Source organism: Xenopus tropicalis, chromosome 9 (assembly GCF_000004195.4).
Source record: "Xenopus tropicalis strain Nigerian chromosome 9, UCB_Xtro_10.0, whole genome shotgun sequence".
Classification (NCBI taxonomy): domain Eukaryota; kingdom Metazoa; phylum Chordata; class Amphibia; order Anura; family Pipidae; genus Xenopus; species Xenopus tropicalis.
The window spans coordinates 60777548-60803649 of NC_030685.2; the positions used below are offsets into that span (position 1 = coordinate 60777548).

General features: G+C 39.8%; 1 protein-coding gene across 5 annotated transcripts in view; it reads right to left on the reverse strand.

Moving 5' to 3' along the window:
• hdac4 (histone deacetylase 4) overlaps nt 1–26102 on the reverse strand; it is a 108779-nt gene that overhangs the window by 11541 nt on the left and 71136 nt on the right. For all 5 annotated transcript variants that reach the window (XM_004917883.4, XM_004917884.4, XM_004917882.4 and 2 more), the window contains 17 exons: nt 17648–17892; nt 17399–17549; nt 15648–15762; nt 12512–12633; nt 11321–11452; nt 10253–10362; nt 9994–10110; nt 7202–7382; nt 6898–7121; nt 5672–5920; nt 5293–5479; nt 5069–5202; nt 4318–4423; nt 2575–2621; nt 2179–2286; nt 464–519; nt 69–156 (listed from right to left, as the gene is read on the reverse strand). In XM_004917883.4, the coding sequence (XP_004917940.1) occupies nt 69–156; nt 464–519; nt 2179–2286; nt 2575–2621; nt 4318–4423; nt 5069–5202; nt 5293–5479; nt 5672–5920; nt 6898–7121; nt 7202–7382; nt 9994–10110; nt 10253–10362; nt 11321–11452; nt 12512–12633; nt 15648–15762; nt 17399–17549; nt 17648–17892 (2372 nt within the window). The remainder of the gene's footprint in view (nt 1–68; nt 157–463; nt 520–2178; nt 2287–2574; nt 2622–4317; nt 4424–5068; nt 5203–5292; nt 5480–5671; nt 5921–6897; nt 7122–7201; nt 7383–9993; nt 10111–10252; nt 10363–11320; nt 11453–12511; nt 12634–15647; nt 15763–17398; nt 17550–17647; nt 17893–26102) is intronic.

A 26102-nucleotide genomic window follows, 5' to 3' on the forward strand; every position in this document is an offset into this window, starting at 1 on the left:
AGCAACAATAGGAGTCGCCGGTGGAAAGGCCTATAAATAAATATAAATAATAAAAAGCTCCTACTAACCCAGTCCACAATCAGAGTCTTCTCGACATTTAATCGTTGCTGGAGAACCTTAGCAGCTATTGCTACAGAGTTGAAGTAACAGAACCCCCTGTCAGGATAAGAGACTGTTAATTAATATATCTGATAAAAAAATTAAAAATAAGCCTTCAAACCAAAACATCCCCCTTCAAACACAAACTCTGTAAAGAGGATCTGTTAGGATAATAAAAAAAAATTATATGTTTAATAAATATGTTTCACTTAACCATTTCAATATGCAAAACAATTATTAAATATCAAATATAGTTTGGGTGTGATTGTTTTTAAAAACCTTGTATAACTATAGCATGTTCTGGGCTTGTTTACTTATCTTACTCATACTAACTGAACTACATTTCAAATAAATTCTCACTTACATAGGTGTGCTTTCTTCCGCATGATGACCAGGAGGACGAACCACAGCAAAGCCATTCTAAAAGAGAGAGACATAAAACAAGACAAGGCTAATGTCATATCTGTGGTTCTCTTCAGCAAGTTAAAAAGCACTTCCTGTGGCTCCCACTTTATCACTGGAAAAAGTCGAGCAGTGCAAATGTAAGCATTGTTTGACAAGGCCCTAGAGAATTCTTAGTTGAAAAAGTGTCCCAGTGCAACATTAATCTAATGATGGACATCCTTTATTTTTCCTTAATGGGTCCTAAATGCCAAAACATGAAACTTTGATTAACAATTATATAATTCCAAGATTCACAGCCAAGCATACATTACATTATAACAACCAGTGCACAGAGAAACGCCACGCCACATGTCTTCCGTGTCATCCAAGATGACGAGATAGAAATTTTATTTTTCAAAAAGTGTTTCACAAGCAACGGCAGATTTCTGAGATAATTATGTCTTTTTAAGAATGGTTGTTATAAATGCTTGCCAATGCATCCTGCAATACTATCAAAGTGGGTCACTGTCTTTCATCACATGAAATGATAAGAAGAATTCAATGTCACACATAATGTAAAATCATTAAGACCCATTGGCAGCGAGCAAATTTCATAAAAAGTCTGAAATAACATAAGGAATCCATTGGGTATTTAATTTTAGGACAATATATCCTATAAATCTATTGAGATCTATGTTGAATATAAGATGTAAGCAATTTAGATAACACGGGGAAAGTTTACATCTGCTGTGTCTGAAAGTACCCTTCACTTCTTTGTTCCTGAACTATTGTGGTATTAAATCTTAATGGTATTGGTTTTCTTGGTTGTTTTTGGATTCTATTGAGATCTATGTTGAATATAAGATGTAAGCAATTTAGATAACTCGGGGAAAGTTTACATCTGCTGTGTCTGAAAGTACCCTTCACTTCTTTGTTCCTGAACTATTGTGGTATTAAATCTTAATGGTATTGGTTTTCTTGGTTGTTTTTGGATTTTCTTGAATTTGCAACTCAGAGATACTTGTTTACAAGGCATTGTTAATAACACAACAAAAGCCATGTTTTCATTATGACTGGATACCATACATGCAATCCTGAACTTAAATCAGATGATGACCAAAGTGATTATGATATTTTTATTTGCACATTAATATTCATCATTATATCCCATCATAGTTATGCAGTTGTAAATTATGTTAAAGGCTATTTTTATAAAATATTATCAATGTTTTACATTTAAAGCACCTTTGGACACTGGAAAAAATACACAGGTTATGAAATTTTTCTAAGTGTAGTATTACCACCGTGCTGCTTATGCGACAGTTTACATAATTGTATCTTAGACAGGTGTTTGACATTGCTGTTTATTATTAATTTACTCTTGGGGAGCATGTTGGTGATGCTGTGATATAATAACAGAATCGTGTGACACCCACGCTTGAGACATATGTCATGCAAGAGTATCTATCTATATAGGGAAGAGAGAAATAGCTTTATTATGAAATGACCCTGTGTACCATGTTTGGATATCATTTGTGACTACATAAAATGTATTTAATACTAACCCATAGGTGTTTCACTACAGAGGCACTAATTGCAATTCATGGGTTTTGCTTTACATATCTATATTAAAAGGGCAGGACAAAAATATGGAAAAAAAGCAGGAAACGTATTCACTTATTGAACAGTATTCACCTTCAGCTCTCCAGAAACCACCTTGGAAGCCAATTCTACAACACAACCAACTGCAAGACGGGCAGCACCGGAAGAGTGCACTTCATTCCAAATCGTGTCACTATCAACCTAGCATAAGAAAAAAGCACTACAGATTAGGCACCAGGAGAGGTAAATAATACTAAACTGAAAACAGCCAATGAAACGCCTGGCAGGACATGAAAAGAGATTTGCAACAACAAAAATTAATTTAAAAGAAAAGCATTGCTAATGTTCTTAGTTATACAGCCAGATTCCAGGAACTCTGCAAACTTACTTACTAATCTTAAAAAATGTACAAGACCTGAATGCGACGAACAACATGTATACATTAAATAAGAATTAATTGTGACGCCTGGCTAAGAAGGAAACACTTACCCCAACCCCACCACATGACAGACGGACGAAGAGAGAAGCCAAGGAACCTGCAGGAGGAGATGGAAAGAATAAGGGGAGGTTTGTTTAAGTAAAACCACCTAGTGATTTTAAAATTAAATATGGAAGTTCACCTTTTAAATAATCTGACAATCTTAGTGATGAACTGATTACAAACTAAGGCAGGGAAATATGGACATGCAACAAGGTTAGGAGTTTTAAGCCTTTGAAAGAATTAAGTAAGAAATGTGGAGCTGTAATGTTTCCAATTTATTGTACCAGTCCAGAGGCATAGAAGCGCTATAGCACTGATGATCCATGTTTACTTCAAAATTTATCAGATGCAGACAAAGGTATTTTTTGTTTGATCGGATTGCATTCAAAACTGTGAATTAATTTACCAGGTTAAAATATTTAATAAATGTAACCATGCAATCTACTTATGTTTTGATGCTTTTATAATGATTTCAGGGTTGGAGGTGGAGAAACGCAGTTATTTGCATGCAATTGCTGAACACATGGGGCAGATTTCAGAACAAAAAGTTAAGTGGTGCGTAAAGAATATTGGGCAAAATAGAAAATATTTCTGGAACTACTACAAGTTAGAGAAAAAGAGAGAATTTATGCCATACTCTAAAACCACAACACTTCATAAAGGGCTTAATACAACGTGATCCTGCATAATCTTAGATTCTAGATCTAGTTTTAGATATATGTATGTTGGTAATGACAGATACTTTAATATTATAATTTCTATTGGCAATTTATATGTTCATGTTATTGAGATTTATATGGATACTTCATATTTTGCTTGTTATTGTATTCAATATAATGAAAAATTTTAGAGCACACTTTGTGCTGTCCCTCAGACACTAAAGGGGGCCATACACATTAAGATTCCTTGTTTGGCATGGTTAAAACAGTGGGTATATGGGCTGTCAGAACCGCATCAACAAGCCGATGCAGTCCACGATCCGACAGGAAAATCAAACCTGTCCAATTTTAGGCCAGATGTTGGTTGGGTAGGCCCATCTGGGGGACCAGCGGTAGGTAAGCTGAAATCTGCCGGTTTATGGCCACTTTAAGGAACACGGCAACCAAGAACAAGATAATAAGGCACTAAATAGAAGATAGCATGGCTCTTTGTATTTTCTGGTTGCCCTAATATTTTAGATGCTACCATAGGGCTATTTATTAAAGAATGCACACCAGATATACTAGATTTCCTCAAGGCACCTGGTAGGTACACTTTTCCTGTTCTTAGGGTGATGGTACAGGGGAACAGGAAATCAGCATTACACATGGGCTACCAACCTCCTAAAAATACCTCTCCATCAACTAAGATCACTGTATGCAAACTTTTAAATGCGTGATCCCAATGTTAGTTAACTGAGAGGTAATTTTAGGAGATTGGTTGCGGAAAAATGGAGAAGGCACACGCCCGCAACAGCACTGCATTACATGCAGTAATCCCACTGTTAATTAATGGACAGGTATTTTCAGAAGCTTTGTTTGTGCAGTGGGTGACAAATATCCTTATGTACCCTTGCCCTTAGGGTAAGGCTCCATGAAGCGCTGGCTCTGCTGCTTTGAGCCTGGGTTTTTTTTTCAGCCTGAGAGAAGAGGGTCTAATCCTGTATGCCACTCCACTGATCTACACAGCACTTGCTCGCTTGCAGGCACACACAGCGGAGCAGACAGGAAGTCTGGCTGAAAACGCAAAAACCAGATTAGGCAGGGTCTTACCTTCAAGCTTCTGACGGTTCAAGGGATTGGTGCCGTATAAGAGAGTGTGAGCCTCAGAATGCACAGTCTGCAATTCTTCCAGGGTTGCCTTTCTGCCCCGAATACACTGTGGTGAAAGACGGAATAGATCCAAGTGAGAAGAACTATCAATTATCCCCGGAGCTTATTTCAGTACTGAAACACAGTACATGCATTTTGGCGCCAAAATCTGCTCCTGGTGCTTGCACCTAGGTTGACGCTGTGGCTTCAGGTGCAGTTATAGGGGTAGACTGATTGGAGTGTAGGGTATTGTCCCAGCCTTAGGGCAAGGGCACAGTTAGCTTTTAACCCCGTCTGCGGAAGAAAGAAGTCAATATGCTTAGTGTGCCTTTGCCCTAATGCTTTAGATCTTCCAACAGGCCAGATTTCCCATTCAGAGTCAAACCTACTTCTGCTAAAACAATAATAAAACAAAATCTTTGAAACCATATGAAAATTGAGAAGAAAAAAACATATTGTAGCATCACGAGACATGCCCTGTGACTGCTGGAATAATAAAAATTCTGCAACAACTTAAATAAGTGATGCCAGACATAATCCAAGCAGTGATTAAAGTAAATGGTGGTCTAATAACATTTTGACTGTGGTAAAAATTTCTTGTTTACTTATATTATGGAAAAAAAATAATTTGAGCAAAACAGTGGGGGACCCTAATAAATATATAAAGGCATAGAAATAATGCATACATTATAATGAATGGCTACTTGCTCACCTCACACATGCTACGTAAACCAGTTTCTTGAAGCCTTGACCAAATACTTTGTATTCTGCCAGCATGCTCAGGATGGCTGTTTGTGTTCCCACAGATGCACTGGTGTTTTAACATCAATGTATCATACACAAGGCCTGTAGAATATTCAAAGGTCACATTCATAATCTTTATTAAGCAGTTAACCTTCCCCTTTAGTTATACAAATTATATCACAAAAACTGTACCTGTGGTGAACCTGGGTTTACTGGGGGCCTCCTGTACAGACATGGGAAATGACGCAGAGGCAGGTGAGGACTGCGCTCTTGAGAGAGGCCGATGCCCACTGAATGGCACAACTAAGCCTGCAGCCTCTAGGGAAGCCTGATAGTTTCTCAGTTGATGAATGCGCTGTTGCTCCAGTAATAATGTTTGCTGAAATGAAAGAAAGAGGACTTCTTACCTCTAAAACAAAGTGGTCTTTGATTTAAGATTGAAAAAAAGATTCTACTTAAGGTAAAGTAAGACACTACATATCCTCATTATAAAATCCATTGATTATTGATATTATGTTGAGATAATGCACATAAAATTACGTATAGCAGTTCTGAGGTGGCAAAAACATACCTGTCTAAACAGCAGGTCTGGGTCAGATTGCATTTTACTCCGTTCCAATTCCAGTGTATTGTCTTCATCATCGCTTTCCTCTTTCTCCTGCTTTACATGCACCACACTGCCAGGGCTTAGTTCCTTTTGTTCAGCTAAACGCTCTGCATAAGGTTCCTCGTGTAGTGCCTGATGCTCGCGTAACTCCTCCTCAGTCTCCTCGGGGTGGCTCTCATGCTGCCGCGAGGCTTCATTCACTTTAGGAATCATCTAAATTGGGTAAAATGAAAAATGGCTTAGCAACAAAAGTGACTGGTCAGTAGGAGCAAGGTTTCAAGAATATACAGAAATCATCAATAAAAAGTATAGTACAATAAGCAACAATCTAAAGCAGAAGTTTATGGGAAAAAAGTTAAAAATCCAACGTTAAAGGACAAGAATTGGGAAGAAAAGATAGCTGTATTTACAATGGCCCTACCAATTTAAATTTTAATTACTCCTCTAGTAGTTAGGCAGGTTATATATAGGCATTATGGTTGAACTTGATGGACGTATGTCTTTTTTCAACCCAACTTACTATGTTACTATGTTACTATGAGGTTAAAAAATGGAAACTACGTTTGCAGAGCCAGGCTCAAAGCAGGCACTTGACTACCATAAAATGCATTTATCCATAAAAGAGAGACACACACTTTTTTTAAGCACCTCAACAACATGCAACTTAGTTTTTATTTTAATAACCCAACCCATTAAAAAAAATAGAGATAGAAGATAGAAGAATACAGTGAATGTGGTGTACTACATGTAAACACAGCTGCTAAAATTACACTGAAAACTCTAATGAGCAGAGCACGCATTACCTCCCACTGTTTCAGTCAGTATGTGTATGTAATTAGTATGTTTGATGTATATACCCTTCTGCTGTACAGTGATACTTGATAACAATTATAATGATATGAAGTCCCAACAGAATGCCTGTGGTTTTTGTTGACTTCATGGAAATGAGTCATAAGTGACCTAAGTGGAGTGATGCAGTAATTCAACCCACACAGACAATACCAGGCATTAAGTGCAACAGAACAAGCGGCAACTGATAAGATAATGGTCCATATATAACATCAACAACAAAGTCATATGATAATGATTTGATGGAGTGTGCTATGTGAAATGACTATTACATTATACGGATCTAAATTCTCCCTGATGCTGAATATCTGATATAAATATAAGGAATATAAGGAACACACCTTGTTTAGGTGAAGCTGCTGCTGCTGGAATTGCTGTTTGTGCTTCTCCAGGAATTGCTGGTGCTGTTGTTGGATGACCAGGTGTTGCAGGGCATGTGAATTCTGTGGGAGTGGAGCAGATTGAGTACGACCTAAAGGACGGTGCTGACGTAACTTGTGCATGGTAGGGGATACACGATCAGGTGACACAAGAGACTGGGAGTGAAGTGGTAGGGTCCCCAAACCTAAAAGAAATAACACCATTCAATATCAGTCAGTACTAAACAGTTAAAATACGCACAGTTTTAGGCCTCCTATGCTTTACCTGATATCAATGAACTCTGCGCACCAGGCTGTTCTAGTAGTACCATATGCTGTAAGAGCTGATTATGAGAGCTTGTGGCCTCAGGTCCAAGGTAAGAAGTGAGGTGAGCAGCTGGAAACAGGGAAAGCCGTTGTTGTAGAGCAGGCAGAGGAAGGCATTCGTTTTCCTGTCCTGATCCACCCTAAAAAGTGACATGGGTAGTTAAGAAAACATTTTTATTCCAAACTGTGATCCCATGGTAGGAAAAACACAGGTAACATAGCTACTAAGGGAGGTATGCTTTTCCATATTTAAAAGAAGGTTCACTCTAAAATGAACTTTACATTTTCATGCTCAGTTCTTCTTTAAATACCAATTAGTTTCAAACAAATTATATAAAAATAGTTGCGTATTCCCTAAAAATAATTTGGCAGATCACAATCTACCTACACTACAAGGCTTGATCAAAAATTAAAGACAACATTAACTGGGACAAATCCCTCCTGTTTCCCATAGACTACTTCCCCCTGCCAGACTTACCCCCTGAAATGGGTAACTTCCTTCAAGTACCTGGGCATTGTGATCCACCAGGACACTACCCAATATGCTCAATTGAACCTCCAACCAATTATCAGATCCATGACCGATGACTTCACACATTGCTCCAAACTCCCTCTCACTCTATGGGGCCTTATCAACATGTTCAAAATGATATACCTAGCCAAATTTCTATACACCCTTCTTAACTCACCCACGGTACTTCCCAAAAACTTCTTCAAGCAAATAAATAAAATTCTAATACCTTCCATATGGAACAATAAATCACCAAGAATGGCCTGGGGAAAGCTGACTGCCCCATACAGTGATGGAGGCTTAGCCCTCCCAAACCTGTACTTGTACTATTGTGCCTCGCAACTGTATTACCTACATTGGTACTTCCTCCCAGATCCACACAATCCAAATTGGCTTTTACAATCACTTCCTTTGGAATCCATAGCTGGGCTTCAAAACTTCCCATATCGCCACATAAACGGCATTGGCCCTCTGCTCCCCACACTTGTCAGCCCATACAAAGCATGGCAAATGGCTATTAAGCTCCTGGGCAACCCTCCGCCACTGCTCTTCCCTAAACTCCCCCTGTGGGGCTACTCGCACCTAGACTCTTTCAGACAACTCCAAAATTTCATTTTTTGGCCTCAAATAGGATTGAAATACCTTGGGGATCTTACCCTAGACACAAATTTCCCCACCTACCAAGACATCTCCCAAAAAATACACCCAACATCATAATCCACTCTACCAATATCTACAACTCAGGCACGCATTCAAGGCCCAATTTTCATCTCTCCAACCAGCAATCTGCATCACTCCACTAGAAGAGACCTTTCACTCACCAGACAACTCCAAAATGATCTTGAGGTTATACCAAACCATACTAAACTTAGTCCCGCAACCCTTTGCCCTTGCAAGGGACCAATGGACCCAGGTAATACCAGACATAACCCATGAGGACTGGGAGGAAGCAACAGAGAATTGCTACAACTTCTTAATATCCACCAGAGATAAACTCGTCCAGTATAAAATTCTACACCAAACCTACATTACCCCCATTTTACTCCTTAAAATTGGGAAAATGATGGATGATTCCTGTCCTAGGTGTGGACAAACAAATGCAAACTTCTTCCATATGATATGGGTATGTCCACCAATAGCCAACTCTTCAGGCAAAACATTATGCCATCATGCAAATGATTTTGAGTTCCCTCACATAATGTCAACTAAAATTTGCCTTCTGGGTATCTATCTTAGATGATATCATTCCAACCAACTATGCTCGCAAGAGGTACTGGTCATTGCTACACTATGCTAAGAAAGATATTGCGATGCACTGGGTGGGAGCTACCTCACCTAGTGTCCTCTCATGGCAACAACTAGTCAATAAGGCGATACCACTTATAAAGCTTACCTCAGGGGTCAGGGCTCCCCAGAACAAATTTAAATGTATCTGGTCACCATGGTTGTACTCAGGATGCTATTTTTCTCTGTACCACTTTGTACTTGCTATAACCTGCACTTAAACTATACTTATTCCAATGATTGTACATTTTATAGACCTGGAACCTATACGTATATCAATGTTTTGTTTTTGTATTATAAAACAATAAAAAAAATTGACCTTTAAAAAAAAAAAAATTAAAGACAACATTAGTTGAGGGCCACCATCAAAAATTATATAGTCAGCATAGAACTAAATAGGCTCAAAGGAATTAGGTCATACATGTATTTTCAAATCACCAGGCTGATATGGAGTAAACTGTCATGCACATACCCACAGTTATTTTAATTGAAAATTAAAGTTCTATTCTAAGTAAGACTATTTTTTTTAATTTAGTGGTGGATACAACTGTCTGTAGAGGACAATACACTGTTTGCAATTTTTTGTGATTTAAATTATTTAGATTCTCCAGTCTGGAAATTCAACAGCTAGCTGGTTGCTTGGGTAGGTACAGTTTATCATACTAGGCAGATGTTTGAATGAGAACCTACAAGACCCTAGTAAGGAGGCAGTGGTTTAAATGAGAGCCTGGAAGGTTAAAAAAATCAAATTAAATACAACAAATATTTTAAAAAAGTAAAAACAACAACAAAATTGTAGCCTCACCAAGCAATTATTCTCTGGCTACCAGGTTTAATATGATTTTTAAACTGTACTTTTGTCTTTTGTACATTTCATTTCCTCCCCATAGTAGACCAAGTCTCTACCCACCACTAATATTTGTTATTCCAGAATCCTTTGAGACAGGTGTACTTACATTGGTAGAACCACTAGCAGGCAGTCCTAGCGTAATATTGGGTAAAGAGGGTGATGTGTATAGAGGGAGCTGCGATACTGAGTTCTCCCTGTTCGCAAGTCTGTGAGCCAGTGAAGCCTGAAGTAAAATGTATAGATAAATTGAAAAAAACAAGAAGGAAACATATTGATAAAGAATATCAGAAACATAAAACAGAGAAACGGCAGTATATAATCAATATGTTATTTCACATCAAATAAAAGTGTTTTTCCCCAGTTACCTCTGTCTGGATTCCTAAAGGACCAGCTATGCCATTTTCTGAACTGATGTTACTTGAACTATTGTTTGGAGAGCTTGGACCAGAGCCTGGAGCACTGTTACATGCAGAATCTATACAGAAAAAAAAAAAAAAATTAGTATGTGCTCATTTTGCTAAATAAACAGGGCCTGTTGCCTAGGATGCTTGAATTTGATACCTATAGGTACACTGGTCATCATTTTACACAGCAGAAACACTGTCTTATTTATAGTACAAAAAACTCAAACCACATCATATGCATTTGTTTTCTAAAATCCATAATTGGATTAGCATTTGTGGTGCTTAAGTAATGTGTGAAAAGTTAATAGCAATAGATGCAGATGTTGCTGGGAAGAAAAAATAAGAAGAGAGGGCCTAAAGGGGGTCTTTTTACCGAATAACAGAATTTCAAATGTTCGCAAAACAAATCATTTTTGAAGGTTTGCATGATTGGGACCCCGTAACTTCTAGTTATCCCAACACAACTTGAAACAAGAAACCAGCCTCATACAGTGTGCATCTTTAGGTTGCTGAAAGTCATATATCTGGTATGTGCTCACACTAGGCTGAGAGCATTTGAAACAAAGAATACATTCTCAACATGGTGGGACTGGGCCACCAAAACCGATCTCTGCAGGACGCTCCACCGATCTTCCAGTCTCCCTCCCCCAATGCACTGCAGGTAAAGTTTCATTTAAGCATGTTCGGGGCCCTGAGGGGAGGAGTGTGAAGGCCACGACAGGGGGCATTGGGGGTGCAGGAACCCAAGGCCCTGCACCCCCCCAGTCTGACCCTGATTCTCAAAGCCACATACTATTGTCACTGGACTCTACTATTCATTCAAATGGCACCCTCCTCAAGGAAAGGAAACTATGTAAGACTAAATAAGTGGAGAATAAGTGGAGAATACTAATCAAAGATTGGGAGTTGCTTTCATGGACTTTCAACCATATAAACTTACAGTATATTTTCAGGTTTGAGCTAACCATCATTTTACTGTCAGCATGATATAGCATGTGGCCTATATTCTAAATTATTACTCTTACCCACCAGACACATCTAAAGGACGCTTTTTCAAGGTAGTGATGCCAGGACCATCTTTCCTCCGAAGCAGGGGGCTACTTCTCCTCTCTGCAACCTTCTGTTTCAGTCTTGAGCGCAACTTCAGATTAGGCTCAGATGCTTAATAGAACAAATAACACTTGTTGCAGTTAGAAAATGCAGAATATGCAGGTGTATACACAGGTGTGGGATCTATTATCCAGAATGCTTAGGACCTGAAGTTTTCCAGACAGCTTGGTTTTCTCAGACAGACATCACATAAAATGTACTCTTTTTGCACATTTTGTTAAAGCATGGGAAAAAATAATATGCATACAAATTGTTTCCAAAACATCAGTTATGGGTTACCCAAGTTGAAAAGACATGTATGGCCAGCTTTACTTTGTGTGGTGTGGGGATAAACTTTGGCTGGTGCAAACAATCTGAATATCCTGTCAAATTATGGAAATACCCCACACTGGCCAGTCTCAGAGCATGGGTAGTACCGGGAATAATTAAGACAGATCCTCCAGAAAAACAGACAACTGCAATATATACATATATAATTACACTTCTCCAATGGTAAGTCTTCTAAACCAAAATTTCCTGCCTGCGGCACACTTTAAGTCACCACCATAAAAGAGCCCTGAAGCTCGTCAAAACATATTTCTGCCTAACACTACAAACAACAAGTAGGGTTTTTGTTAGCATAATAACCATTAAACATAACCACAGTCATGGGGAATCTCAAACCTTTTTAGCTTTTCCACACAGCCTGGTAACCACAGCTGCAATTACATCTAAATTAACACCAATGGGTAGAAAATGAAAAAATACTACTAAAACCACCTAACAAAAACTACAAAACCAACTCAGCTGTTTCCAGTGAAAGCACATCAAAGAATTGTACTACTGCAACATTAATAATTTACCATTATTCCTGTAATTACTTGTATTTAATTACCCATTAGGGGGAATAAGGCAGATTGCTTAAAAGGAATGCAGCGCAAAGGATAAAAGATGAATGAACACACATATTCTTAGTAGAAGGTTTAATGGAGACTCAAAACAACCAATGAAGCAATGAAAGTCATCTGATGACTAAATGCTACATAATTTAAGTCTGGGCTTTGTCATTTCTACAAGATTTACATTGCTCAGGGAGGGGCAGTTGTTTCTGCCTGGGTGTTCAGATCTTACCTGTTTTTCTCAGTGGGAAGTCATCCTTAGAGTCGTACATTCCAAGGACAGCTTGGTGATATGAGGCAGACACAACACCCTGTGGTGGAGGACTCTGGTCAAGAGAGCTATGCTGAGTTTTCCTATGAATACAAATAAGGGAACAAATTCATAATTAACCTCTAATGCAGCTGTTCTCAACCTGTGGGTGGGGACCCCTTTGGGGATCAAACAATACTTTCACAGGGGTCGCCAAAGACCATTGGAAAACACATATTTCCGATGCTCTTAGGATAATTTTATGGTTGGGGGGTCACCACAACATGAGGAACTGTATTAAAGGGCTGGGGCATTAGGAAGGTTGAGAACCACTGCACTATTGCAAGCATCACTCTTTAGCTCAATTCCCAGACAAAAGCAGTATATCCACATTCAACTGACAGAATACATAAAACGAAAATATTTACAATTAAAGGGTAAGTAAATCTAATCCTTTTAGGAGATTGTGGACATTCACAAGGCATTGAATGAACGGTTTCTGTTACTCTTCATTTAAACTGGTAGCTTGCTGCTAGACTTATGGACGCAAGCAACAGGACATTTGTTCAAATGTAGGAGTACAACCTTAACAGGTCAGTAATCACACAAAGATGAAAAGGAACATGTAAAGCTTTTACAAACTTCCCTCACTGAGACACTGACTATTAAACCAGGCAGAAGCAGCTAATAAGGGGTCCCTGCCTCATTTTCACCAATCTGTCAATATCAAAAGCAATATCACAGCAAAAATATTGGAAAAAAGTAAGAATGAGAATCCAAAAACAAATTATTGCCAGAAAACAACAGGTGGTGTATTCATATGCTCCCTGCCCACAAAATCCTCTGCGCTATCTTGTATATTGCAGGGCCCCAGCTGAAAGTTACCATAGCCATATACCCTGCTGTCAGAGGATTAATGGGTGGGAGCGCACAGCACGTTACCTGGCAGATGACAGCACCTGTCAGTTGGCAGTCTTCTCATGACCAACTAGATTAGGATTAGTTGTACACAACCAACATACATGCTAGGAAGTTCTACAGCATTAACTAATTGTTCATCTGAAGTTGGATCCAACTTCTACCCTTATATGGGCAAAGACACACTGGGGCAATTAGTCCTGTGACTTGAAAAAGCTGCTGCAACTAATCGGCATGTGTGAAAACGGTGCGACTGGGTATAGAAACACATATACTAATGTACGGCCGCTAAATCGCTGCAATTAGTCACTGCAAATGGATTTTTAAAAGTTGCGGTGACTAACTGCCCCCTGTGTCTTCGGGCAAGGGTAAAGGTTGGATCCTAAAGGTCCAGACTATGCAGGATAGAGAAACTATAGCCTGTTAACTATACATTTTTATGGACAAAGAAGCCTAATAAAAGACAGAGCTAAGATATTGTATCATGGAATTACTTACCGGTAAACTATTATATGAAATCCTGCTTGTGAGCAGAAATATGCAAATACAGGTATAGGACCCATTATCCAGAATGCTCAGGACCAAGGGTATTCCGGATAAGGGATCTTTCCGTAATTTGGATCTCCATACCTTAAGTCTACTAAAAAATCAATAAAACATTAATTAAACCCCATAGGATTGTTTTGCATCCAATAAGGATTAATTATATCTTAGTTTGGATCAATTACAAGGTACTGTTTTATTACTACAGAGAAAAAGGAAGTCAGTTTTAAAATTTTATATTATTTGATTAAAATGGAGTCTATGGAAGACGGGCTTTCCGTAATTCGGAGCTTTCTGGATAATGGGTTTCCGGATAAGGGATCCCATACAAATCCCACAACACAGTATAAGCCCACAGCCATCAACTTCACTAGCTAGAGACTTAAGGTGTCATAATAATACAGGAATCAAGAAAGGCTGCTGGGCAGTAAGATTTAACGCCAATTACAGACATTCATTCTCAAGCTGTGCTGTTTTTCAGGCAGAGATATTGAAACAGATTGGACAGACTGTAAACTGTGGCTCAAAATGGATAATATTAAATCTGAGAGACTTTATAGACAGTGTTAACTTCTTCATGGCTACGGAAGAAATCAGGAAAAAGCAAGAGTTCTAAAGGAGCCTGCTGCCTGCCTGCCTAATAATCTTTGTTAAAAACATACTTCAATAAAAAAAAAATAGTCAGTTTTCCTTTCACATTGGAAACAAAAATGGGAGCAAGATTTAGGTGTTTGGTCCTCTGGGCTTTACCACAACACTGTACAGTGTTCATGAGCAATCCCTACCAGGTGTCTGGCAGGTAAAATGTTTCCCATTTTGCAGAAAGTTACTGCAGGTGGGTGCAGACAAAGTGTCCTCTATGAGACATGTGACATAGTTGGGTATAAAAATATAACTTGGAGCCAATCAGAAACTGTATAAAAAAAAAAAAAAAAAACTATTGTAGTTGATTAGAGCTGTTTCTTATAATGATCAAGACTATAAGATTATAGGGCACATGTGCAATGAAGAAATGAGTGCAATCGCCATGTTTTTTCCCCACAACGCATCATTGAGGTTGCAACAGAGCAATGCTCTTGACAACTGTGCTGTGCCAACTGCAATTTTTTATCCGATTCACAAAAACATTGGGCGCAGTTGCACGAATTATGTGCGACAGCTGTCTGGCATCATTTCCAGTGTTCTGCTTTGGAGTGGTGCGTGAACCTATTTTGTCAGTACAACTGAACTACGGTGATTGAAGCAGGGCATCTGGAGGTGGCGGTAGATTCAGGGTTACCCGGTGTCAAAATGCGCAGAACAGAGTGCAACTATACCAAGTGCAAGGAGTGCGTTTTGGCACAAGTACTTTAATAAAGTGGTTTTATGCACAACTGACTGCCTGGAAAATTGCAGGGACTGCAAGTGCAATTGTAGATGTACATGAGCTCTTATGTGTGTCTAAAAAAGAACGTTAAGGAGAAACACTGCAATGCCAGTGATATCACTCCCACCACCACATTGCCTCTGCTGCCTCACCTGACCTATATATCTTGTTTTAAAAAAAAAAATGGTTATATAAAGGAAAACATTACAACTAAATATAGAAAAACTGTTATAAAATTGCTTTGAATGCTTACATCTGCAACACTAATTTAAAAAGAAAAATATGACTTACCAGAGGCGAGGGTCACTGGACAGGCAATGATTTAAGCTCCTGTGAGCTAAAGCTTTCTTCTTATTTAAAACGAACTCTTGTAATTTCATTTTGACCTCAGTGCTTGCCACAGCGCCTACAATATAACAATCTATATCACCAACATAACATAGCAGTGAGGCACATCAAATTAAATGATACGGATGCATGCTAGGGCATATTTTTTAATGAAACATTTCAGCCAGAGGGAATACATTTTAAAGACAAGAACCTTTTAGAATTCTTTTTTTTTTTTTTTTTTTTAAACCTACGGAGAATGGCTTATCAATCCAAAATGAGTGCTAAAAGACCAACTCACGTCTAGTCTCTGGTATTATTAGGACAGGCACTGCACTCATCAAGCTATGGCACCTGCTTTACAGATACTTACCATTCCAAAGTTCTTAAAGGAGACATATCCTATAAAAATTATGAATGTACCAGTGAATTATACTCCTGTAGATATAGAAGGATTGTGCTTTAAAAAGTTGTGTTTCTGACTGATTTATTGAGAAATTCCACAAAAACCCCACTAGCCCCTCCCATCTGTTCCACTTCCTGCTGGCTGAATTTTCTGGATGAGCTAGGGAGCCGGCGGCCCTCCGTACACTGCACTGTAGGATAGGAGCCAATCAGCAGCTAGGCTGACCTAATAGGGAACTGAAGCCTGTCTTTACTTGTGTGAGTGCAGGGCTGTCATTGGCTATCCCCCTCCTACTGTGCTTCTGGCAGGGACCGTTAGGACACGCCCACTCTTCATTCCACACTGGACGGAGAAGTGATACGATCTATAGGGAGCTCCAATAAAGGGGCCATTTTTACAGAGAGGATTAATTTTTAGCCCAAAGGGAAACCAGCACCGTATATTATTCATAATTGCCTACAAAACTAGCGTTTTCCCATTTATCCAATATGTCTCCTTTAAAGTATACCCTGTTCTCATCATGAATGAAATTAATAGGGCTTGTGCTGAACATACTTTTTTAATTTGTGTTTTTATTATTTCTTCAGCTGAACAGGGCAGACAGGGAAACTGAAGTTACTCCATGTTAGGTCCTTCGAAGTAAATAATTAGATTACCAATGCGCTAATACAGGAGTCCAGTATGCAGAATTATTTGGGCTCTGGCAATATAATCTACCTCGCAAAGACCAAACAGAGTAGCTTTTGTATTCTTGTATGGCCTGTTTAGCTCAAGAAGCAACAACAAAAATTTTTTTTAATTAAAACAATAGACAAAAAAAAAAGTATGTTTGGCCCTATTCATTGCACTTTTAGGGTATATTACCCCTTTAAATATTTCTGTAAAGTACTAAGTCCACTGCATCTATAAAACCTTTTGCATACACAACAATAAAAATAGTATTTGAGTAAGTCTGGATACATGAAGTTCACATTTCTAAACACTATGGATGTCTACAAGGTCCAAGAAATTTAGGTTAGTAGGTATCTCCAGAGCACTTCAAAATTAGCATTATTACAGGAAAAGGGATCCTATACAAATGACTCTATACACAGCTTTATATAAATGTTTTAATAAAGAGTATAGCCTACCTCATTTAGTCACAAGAATCTAGTACAAGCATAATACTATTAAATGACTGGCAGTAGATACCATGCCATTTTGGTGTTGCCTCAAATGTAACAATTTTATCCTTTACACGGAGAGGTCTTCATTACGTTAAGGGTTGTACATAAGTATACACGAGTAAATAAAAAACTGCTGTACTCACTTTCTTTTCCTTTTTCCTTATTCTTTAACTGCAACAGCTTCTGTTCTCGCTGCTGTTTCTCCATCTCCTGCTCTTGTCGGTGCTGCTCCAGCTTTCTCTGGTGTTCCAGCAGTTCCTGCTGATGTTTCATAGCCAGGAGCTCTTGTTGTTGCTGTAGAGAAAAGCAAAGACTAAACCTGGTGCTTTAAGGCAAGACCTATTTCAAAGTTAATGATTCAGTCCAGCCATATATGTGGCTTATTAACTCACCTTTATATGCTCATGGAGCTGAGCTTCATGCTGGCGGGACAGCTGCTCATGCTGTCTTTGAAACTCGGCAATCAAAAGCTGCCTTTGGATCTGCTGCTTCTGCTTCAAGGCCAGGAGCTCTTGCTGCAGCTGTTGCTCTCTCCCACCGGGCTCCTGGGCTGAAATGGTATATTGGGGGTCTAGCCGCAGGTCCATGGGAAGAGCACTGGGGGCCACTTGCAGCGGCAGTGCAGCACTCACATCAACTACAGAAATACAAGATCTAAAGTATAAATTCTTACTTAATGCTAGGAGCTAAAAAGGAAGATAAGGATGCAGAGAAGTAAATTTGCATCAGAAAAAGCTACTGTTAATAACACAGGGTCATGTCAAACAAAGAACCTCCTATTGCAGTGCAAAGAATAATACAGAAGTTTGTCTCCTTCCTCACGTATGAGCCGATTTGTAAAGTAACACTGCATTGACTGCACATTCACCTGATAAACCTTTATAAACTTATTTCTACGTTACATTTTTAAATGTTTTCTAAGGCTGGTGCGAAATGGGCACTGAAGGAAGTGACACTTATACCTGAACACTGCAGGCATCTCCCCAGCACCCTCTAGACCAGTGCTGTCCAACTTCTGTGGTACAGAGGGCTGGAATTTCTCTAGCATACATAGTGGAGGGCCACTAATGGAAGCCAGTTTTGACCACTGCCCTTTTTTTAAACTGCACCCACTTTATAGGAGAAAGAAAGGTAAAAACTAAGTAAGCTTTATCAGAAAGGTCTATGTAAATACAGCCATAAGCACTCACAGAAATGCTGCACTGAGTTCTCTGAAAAAAGATTAGTTATGTCTGTAATTCCTGTGCCACAGACACGCAGCTTTCTGTTCTCTGCTCTTTCCTGCTCCCCCTCCCTCAAGAATGCTAAGAACTCAGTCCCCCCCCCCCTTAGGACTGTGGACAGGCGGCCCAGACCTGTCCCTTACCTGCGCTCCCCCTGCCCGACCGCTCCTACCCTGACGCGTTAAATTTACACGCAGGGGGGCGGCGGTGCGGGCACCTGCAGGGCCCCTGGGGCGGGAGCCCCGGTGGGCCCTTCACCCCCCAGTCCGGCCCTGACTGTGGATCTGAGCCAATCGGCAGGAAGCTGACTCATAGGGGCTGATTTACTAATCCACAAACGGTCCGAAGGCGTCCGAATTTTCACGCAAGTCGTAACAGCTACGACAAAGTCGCAACAATTTACGATAAAGTCGTAACGGCAACTAAAAGAATCGCAAAAAATATGAAAAAGTCGCAAAATGTTCGTTTCCAATCTGAATTTTTCCCATTCGGATTCGAATTCGTGGATTAGTAAATCAGCCCCATAGTCTTACTAACTGAGCATGTTCAGTTTGGTCTGAATGTCTGTGCAGGAGCGAGGCTTTATGGGAACTTTCTTTACACAGCTTAGCGTTTTTTCTTCCTGTTTGGCTTCTGAACAGGAGAAATATGGGGAGACTGTAGGGCACTATTGAGACAACTGAAGGTATGCCTGCAGCTTGAGATTAACTCTTTATTAGCCTTTCCTTCTGCTTTAAACCACACCCATTTAAGACCATGTCCATATTAATCCAAATGGTTGGTGCTCACTGCAGGGATATCAACCATTATTAATGTGAAATAATTATATTATGTCATATTAAGACATACCCTTAAATATATATGCTTCCTCCTCCCCTGTGGGTAGCACACACACCTTAGGGACCATTTAATGGCTATAACGAACTGCTAACAAACTCCCAGAACAAACCCCTGCCAGGTTCACCTCCCACAGGCAGCATAGGGAAAGCAAACTATGGCATGCACAGGCAGCATAGGGCAGGCAGAGTATGACACACACAGGCAGCATAAGGCAGGCAGAGTATGGCGCACACAGGCAGCACAGGGCAAGCAAACTATAGCACACAGGCAGCATAGGGCAGGAAGAGTATGGAATATAGGCAGCATAGGGCAAGCAAACTATGGCACACACAGGCAGCATAGGGCAGGCAGAGTATGGTGTACACACAGGCAGCACAGGGCAAGAAGAGTATGGCACACACAGGCAGCATAGGGTAGGCGTAAAACACACACACAGGCAGTACTCTACCTGCCTTTGCTGCCTGTGTGTGCCATATTCTGGCCAGCCTAGGCTGCCCGTCTGTCCCATACTCTGCCTGCTCTTCCCTACCTGCGAGTGCCATACTCTGCCTGTCCTTCCCTAACTGTGCATACTCTGCTCTGCCTGCCCTTCCCTACCTGCGAGTGCTATACTCTGCCTGCCCTTCCCTAACTGTGCATGCCATAGTCTGCCTGCCCTTCCCTACCTGCGAGCGCCATACTCTGCCTGCCCTTCCCTACCTGCGAGTGCCATACTCTGCCTGCCCTTCCCTACCTGCGAGTGCCATACTCTGCCTGCCCTTCCCTACCTGCGAGTGCCATACTCTGCCTGCCCTTCCCTACCTGCGAGTGCCATACTCTGCCTGCCCTTCCCTACCTGCGAGTGCCATACTCTGCCTGCCCTTCCCTACCTGCGAGTGCCATACTCTGCCTGCCCTTCCCTACCTGCGAGTGCCATACTCTGCCTGCCCTTCCCTACCTGCGAGTGCCATACTCTGCCTGCCCTTCCCTACCTGCAAGTGCCATACTCTACCTGCCCTTCCCTAACTGCGCATGCCATACTCTGCCTGCCCTTCCCTACATGCGAGTGCCATACTCTGCCTGCCCTACCCTAACTGCGCATGCCATACTCTGCCAGCCCTGGCTGTCATAGTTTGCATTATCCCACAAATTATTGTACATAGAATATGCTGCCATTTTTTAAACTATAATAATATTGACCACCCTTTCTTTTTAATTTTAAGGTCCCTAGGTGAATTAGTGGTTATTTGATTGAGCTAATGAAGAAGAAGTTTCCCAAGGAAGTCAGTGATGATGCCAGAGTGTCACCCTAATGTCACACATCCATCACACTGAAAGCTGCATTTAAACTCTATAAACACAAAGACACATTATAAGACAGTAAAAAGAGCCTGTTTATCCGATTGTATTAAGTGCAACTAATATATGTAACACACAAGAGACATTAATACGCTTTAAAGACAGGCTTAGAAATGTTGCTTAATTATGTCATCCAATATAATCGGTGATGTAATTTTGTATATTTTTTAACAAGGGATATATTATTTTCTGTATTTTTTAAATAACAGATCAAGATATTAAATGAGCAAAAACCACAAAGTCTTCCAGTGCATGAAACATGATGATTTAATAAGCAAATATTAATGAAGCTTCCAAAATATGGCCCTATCTGTTCTTCAGCCTTTATCTCTTACACTCAAGCTTCCTTAGAGGAACAGCGTCAGAGTTCGGAAACCCATGATATAAATGCAACAGCAGCTTTCTATTCATTAGAATTTTCCATGAATATTCTCAACAAAGTCAGAGCCATGTGATAGACAGGAGTATTGCCCCTAATGCTGCACATGCATATGGAGACCAGCCTGTCAGTTTTTATTCCCATATCCATAAGACAAGCAAGGAAAAACAAGCACAAGCCAGCTCTGCGGGGAAAGAGTTCAGTAGGCAACTGTGCCATAGCAGAGCAAGATGCCAGCATTTAGGCCCAGATCTGAGGTACATCTGCCTGAATATGACGCACTATTATTGATCATTCTGTTCACAGGATAGTACGTCACTTCTGACTCTTGACCACTGAAGACCCAAAGAGCAAACTTGTTAATGAAAATTACAAGGAAAGCGGGGGAGGGATCAAGCATGCCATGGAAGGCGTCTAACAAAACGAGCCTTCTGGAAACAAAGCCGGCTTCTCTTTTTCCCAGGGGGTGCTCCCCCGGCCTTTATTCACAGAGTTGCTTCTTTGGGATGATCTCCCAAATCTTACGAATGTAGCTGGAGCACTGACGTTAGAAGGGTACAAAGAATGCATTCAAGGCACTGACAAGACCCTCATAAGCTTGGCGTTGATAATGTCTTGAGACCGTTCCCTTCCCAATATCTAGCTAGCGGTTTTTAATATGTGATGAATGGGTGGGGGGGGGAGGAAGATATTTAAGCAGGATGCAACAGACATTCAATTCAGATAATATAAGAATTATATAGTTATTAACTTTAATTAATATTAATGATGTAAAAAAAAAAAGTAAATTCATATGCCCTGTCCCACTGTATATAGGCAACTTATTTTACCTCTTCCCCCCATAACTTGTCTGTTTAAAGGTGATTAAAACTGAAAAATATAAATCTTGATCAAAGAAAATGTTTTAATTCTAAGCAATTTTGCAATTTACTGTATATAAATTACAATAGAATCCTTTATGTTCTCTAGTTTTAAATTTTTAAAGGAGAACCAAAAAGTATAATCAACAGGAAGGGGGGGGAGGGGGGCAAAATGTTAGGCACACCCCAGTGATTATAATCACTTACCCTGGGATGGTGCTCCTAAAAACTGCACTGTCCCTGGGTATGTCCTGTGGAACTCCATCATCATCACCATCTTCTTCAGTCCACTTTTCTTTCTGGCCCAGGTAGGCACATGTGCCGTAGGGTGGTAACTAAAGATAGCACCAAATACCCTTCTACAGAAATACCCCAGGCCAGTGCAGTTTTCTGCATAATAGGAGCACCAGGGCAGTAAATCATATCAGTGATTATACTCACTGGGGGATGCCTAAAATTTTGACAACCCCACCTCCAGTGATAATACTTTTGGTCATCCTTTAAACAATGCAATAAAAGAAAATTCTTCTCCAGCCAAGACAGATCTTAATGAGCTGGCTTATGCTACTGTGTTGCAAAATCAAAGCACTAAGGCAGGGAAAAGCAATGTGCTTTCAATTGCAATAATGTTTAGAAATAACTAAAACCAATGAATATTTTAATGAATGTGTATTAGAAAGTTGCTTACAATTATATTTTCTTTCATTAGGCAAAATGTTATTTTTGGGTTAACGTCCCCTTTTAATTTCAATATTTAAGCCTTCATTTATTTACACCATTGATTTGCAATCCTTGCCTGTCTTTGTGCAGTGCATCGCTACAGCCAAACAGGATGTGCTGTAACAAAAGAAGTGTAGATTACGCTGTTTGAATCATCACACTACAGGGTTACTTCTAGCACAGAGCAACCAAAATCCCAACCTGTTAGGCACCATCTAAACGTCACCCTTCGGAAGCTCATTCATGTCCCCAAGGCAGCCGCCCACTCCAGCCTGTCTTGTGCTTCTCTCATTATACAGGAGAACATGTTGCAGAGATGCTCCTTATGGCACAGAACGCCTCCGTCACAGGAAGGTGACTCACCGCAGCTGATGCAGGTGAATCACACACCCTTGAGACACCCACAAAAAGGTTCTATAAATTAATGATGCAATAACCACAGATCTACCACTAACAAAAATTGTTCCAATAGATTCAAATTATTGCAAGGAGGATATGTGAGGTGTTTCTCTTGCTGTGCCCCCTTCTTCATTTCTTTCAGATGCATCTGTGCGCCATGTCTCTGATGCCATACAGGGCTGAATCTCTGGCCGTGGAAAAACACAGGCCGAAAATCACAGCCTTCTTTGCCTGCACCCAACCATTTCATTGGACCGGATGCAGGTTCTCGTGGTGGATATCAGTAAAGAAATACAAGAGTTTGCAGTTAAGTGTAGGGGCTGATTCTTGGCCTGTGTTTTTCAATGCTGAGTATGAGCCCTGTTTGTTATCAGCCTGAAAGTGAACCCTATTTACTCTGTATTAAACCTCCCCTTTTTCTTCACAGAACAATTATGATCTATAGCAGGGCTGTACAACTGGAGGCCCGCGTGTCCAATGATGTCACCTTCGAAAGGATTTTTATGGCCCCCAGCCTGGTTAAGGCTTCCATAGACTTCACTCTATGGCATCATTTTAATTTAATATGGCCCTCCAACATGCTATATAAGAAATATAATAAATTAATGTAAAGCCCTGCATAACTTGCTGGCACTATATAAATCAATAACAAATTCTATAGCTGCTGCACGTGCAAGATATTCTTTCATAGAAACATTTGTGTAAAAAAGAAAAAAGTGCATTCATACGAGGGCTTTCATGTTTTATTTGGTACAGGTATGAGATCCATTATCCAGAAAAAAGGATTACGGGAAGCCCATCTCCCATAAATTTTTCAAACAAATAATTCAAATTTTTAAAACATATTTCCAGTTTCTTAGTAATAATAATAATAATAATAATAATAATAATAATAATAATAATAATAATAATAATAATAAAACAGTACCATGTACTTCATCCTGACTAACATATAATTACGGTAATCCTTACTGAAAGACCCTTTATCTGGAAATTACCAGGTCCTGAGCATTCTGGATAACAGGTTCCATATCTCTTATAGCAAAGGAAATGAGAAAATGAAGAATTCCATCTCTCCTCCTGTCCATATCATAAATAGAAGCTAGAAGGACTATAAAAGTTAAAAGGTAATTTATCCTACCCTGTTTTTGTTTCTATGCACATTCAATGCAGATGAAAGCAAAAAAGGATAATATGGTAATTAGTCTGATAACCAAGAATCGATGTGTGCTACAGGATTCTGTGGGAAAGCTGTGTTGGCTGCTGACATGCCTGAGAGATGGCAACACTCTTGCCTTGCTGTATGATGTGCAGTGAAGGGTAACAGATTACCTTTGTATGTATTATAATAGATTCCTTCATAAGCTCAATTCCTGATTTACACTTGCCCATCAAGGAGAAACAGTAATAGCCCCCAGCTAACAGTCCTTTAAGTTATGGGGGAATTCCACCAAAAAACTGCTTTTGCATTATAAAGAAAATGTAAAGGAAATTTTAAAGTGTAATGCGATCAGTCACTATCCAAAGTCCTGAGACTAGCATGGAACAAAATGGTGCCGCCCCAACAATCACCTGCACACTGCTTTGTAAGTGCCACTAGGTTGAAGGTATGACCGTAACTAATATTCCACTAAACAAAAACTGTAGTACCGTGTTAGCCAGTGTCAAAAATAATAAAAAAACAACAAACACAAATTCAAGAGTATTGTAGAAATGATACCTATATTGGCTAACAATAAAAATACATCGCAAGCTTTCAGAGCTCTAAGGCCCCTTCATCATTTGCATTTTGCCTGATGAAGGGGCCTTAGAGCTCCGAAAGCTTGCGATGTATTTTTATTGTTAGCCAATATAGGTATCATTTCTACAATACTCTTGAATTTGTGTTTTGTTGGTTTTTTTATATTTCACTGAGACCCTAAAGCAGTTCTGACGAATTATTTATAGCAGGGATCCCCAACCTTTTTTACCTGTGAGCAAAAAAAGCTGGGGAGCAACACAAGCACAAAAACATTCCTAGTATGTGACCAATAAGGACTCAGATTGGTTAATTAGTAGCCCAATGTGGACTGGCAGACTACTAGAGGCTCTGTTTAGCAGTACACATGGTCTTTATGCCTCAAAGTCAGAAATTCAGAAATGGGCACCTGCTTTGAGGCCACTGGGAGCAACATCAAAGGGGTTGGTGAGCAACATGTTGTTCATGAGCCACTGGTTGGGGATCACTGATTTATATGCATGTGCGCAACAGTAGTATGATCAGGGCTGCACCAAGGGGACACAGGGGAACGAGAACTTTTAAAGGTTTTGAACATCACTGTTTGCATATATATACTGTATATCCATCATTCGTTAAGAGTTAACAGGGCAAATGCCCCTTTAAATAACAACTAAATTGCAGTTGCCTAGTTGCTGTAGAACTACCAGCATCTCCATACAAATAGTAAAATGACGAAGAATGGACACATCAGCTATTAACATTGTTAGATTTTTGCAAGACAAATCCTCTTTTAAGATGCTTAAGAGATTATATTTTATGCTGACGCAATTGGGAACTAAGGAAATTATATATCTATTATACCCGCTCAAATAAAATATGTATCATAATGCTTTAGGAAATTAAATAGGCTAAATGGAGATTTGCACATACTTTAAGCGCTTGTTGTAAATCGACAAAACATACTGTGAAGCCTTAAGTATTCCATTTGCTTCAAAGATCTCAAACCAGTATTAAAATCTAACACCACAGATGGGGATGGTGCCCATATAACAGTCACACAACACATTTACATACCAGGGTCAAGTTAATCAGAGGACAAATGACCCACCCGAAAGCTTATGAACTGTGAAACAAACCAGAGCAGCAGCAGCAACCCGTACACACACTGGAAAATCACACAAAGTCAATGTAAATAGTACTGGTCTGAAGCAAACCTAGAATTCCAGTGGCAATAGCATTAAGTACTGTATGGAACCATCTCTTCTTGACTGCAACAAAGGGGTTGTTATCCTTTAAATTAACTTTTAGTATGTTGTAGAGTGCTAATCTGAGAAATATGCAATGGTTTCTATTTGTATTATTTGTGGC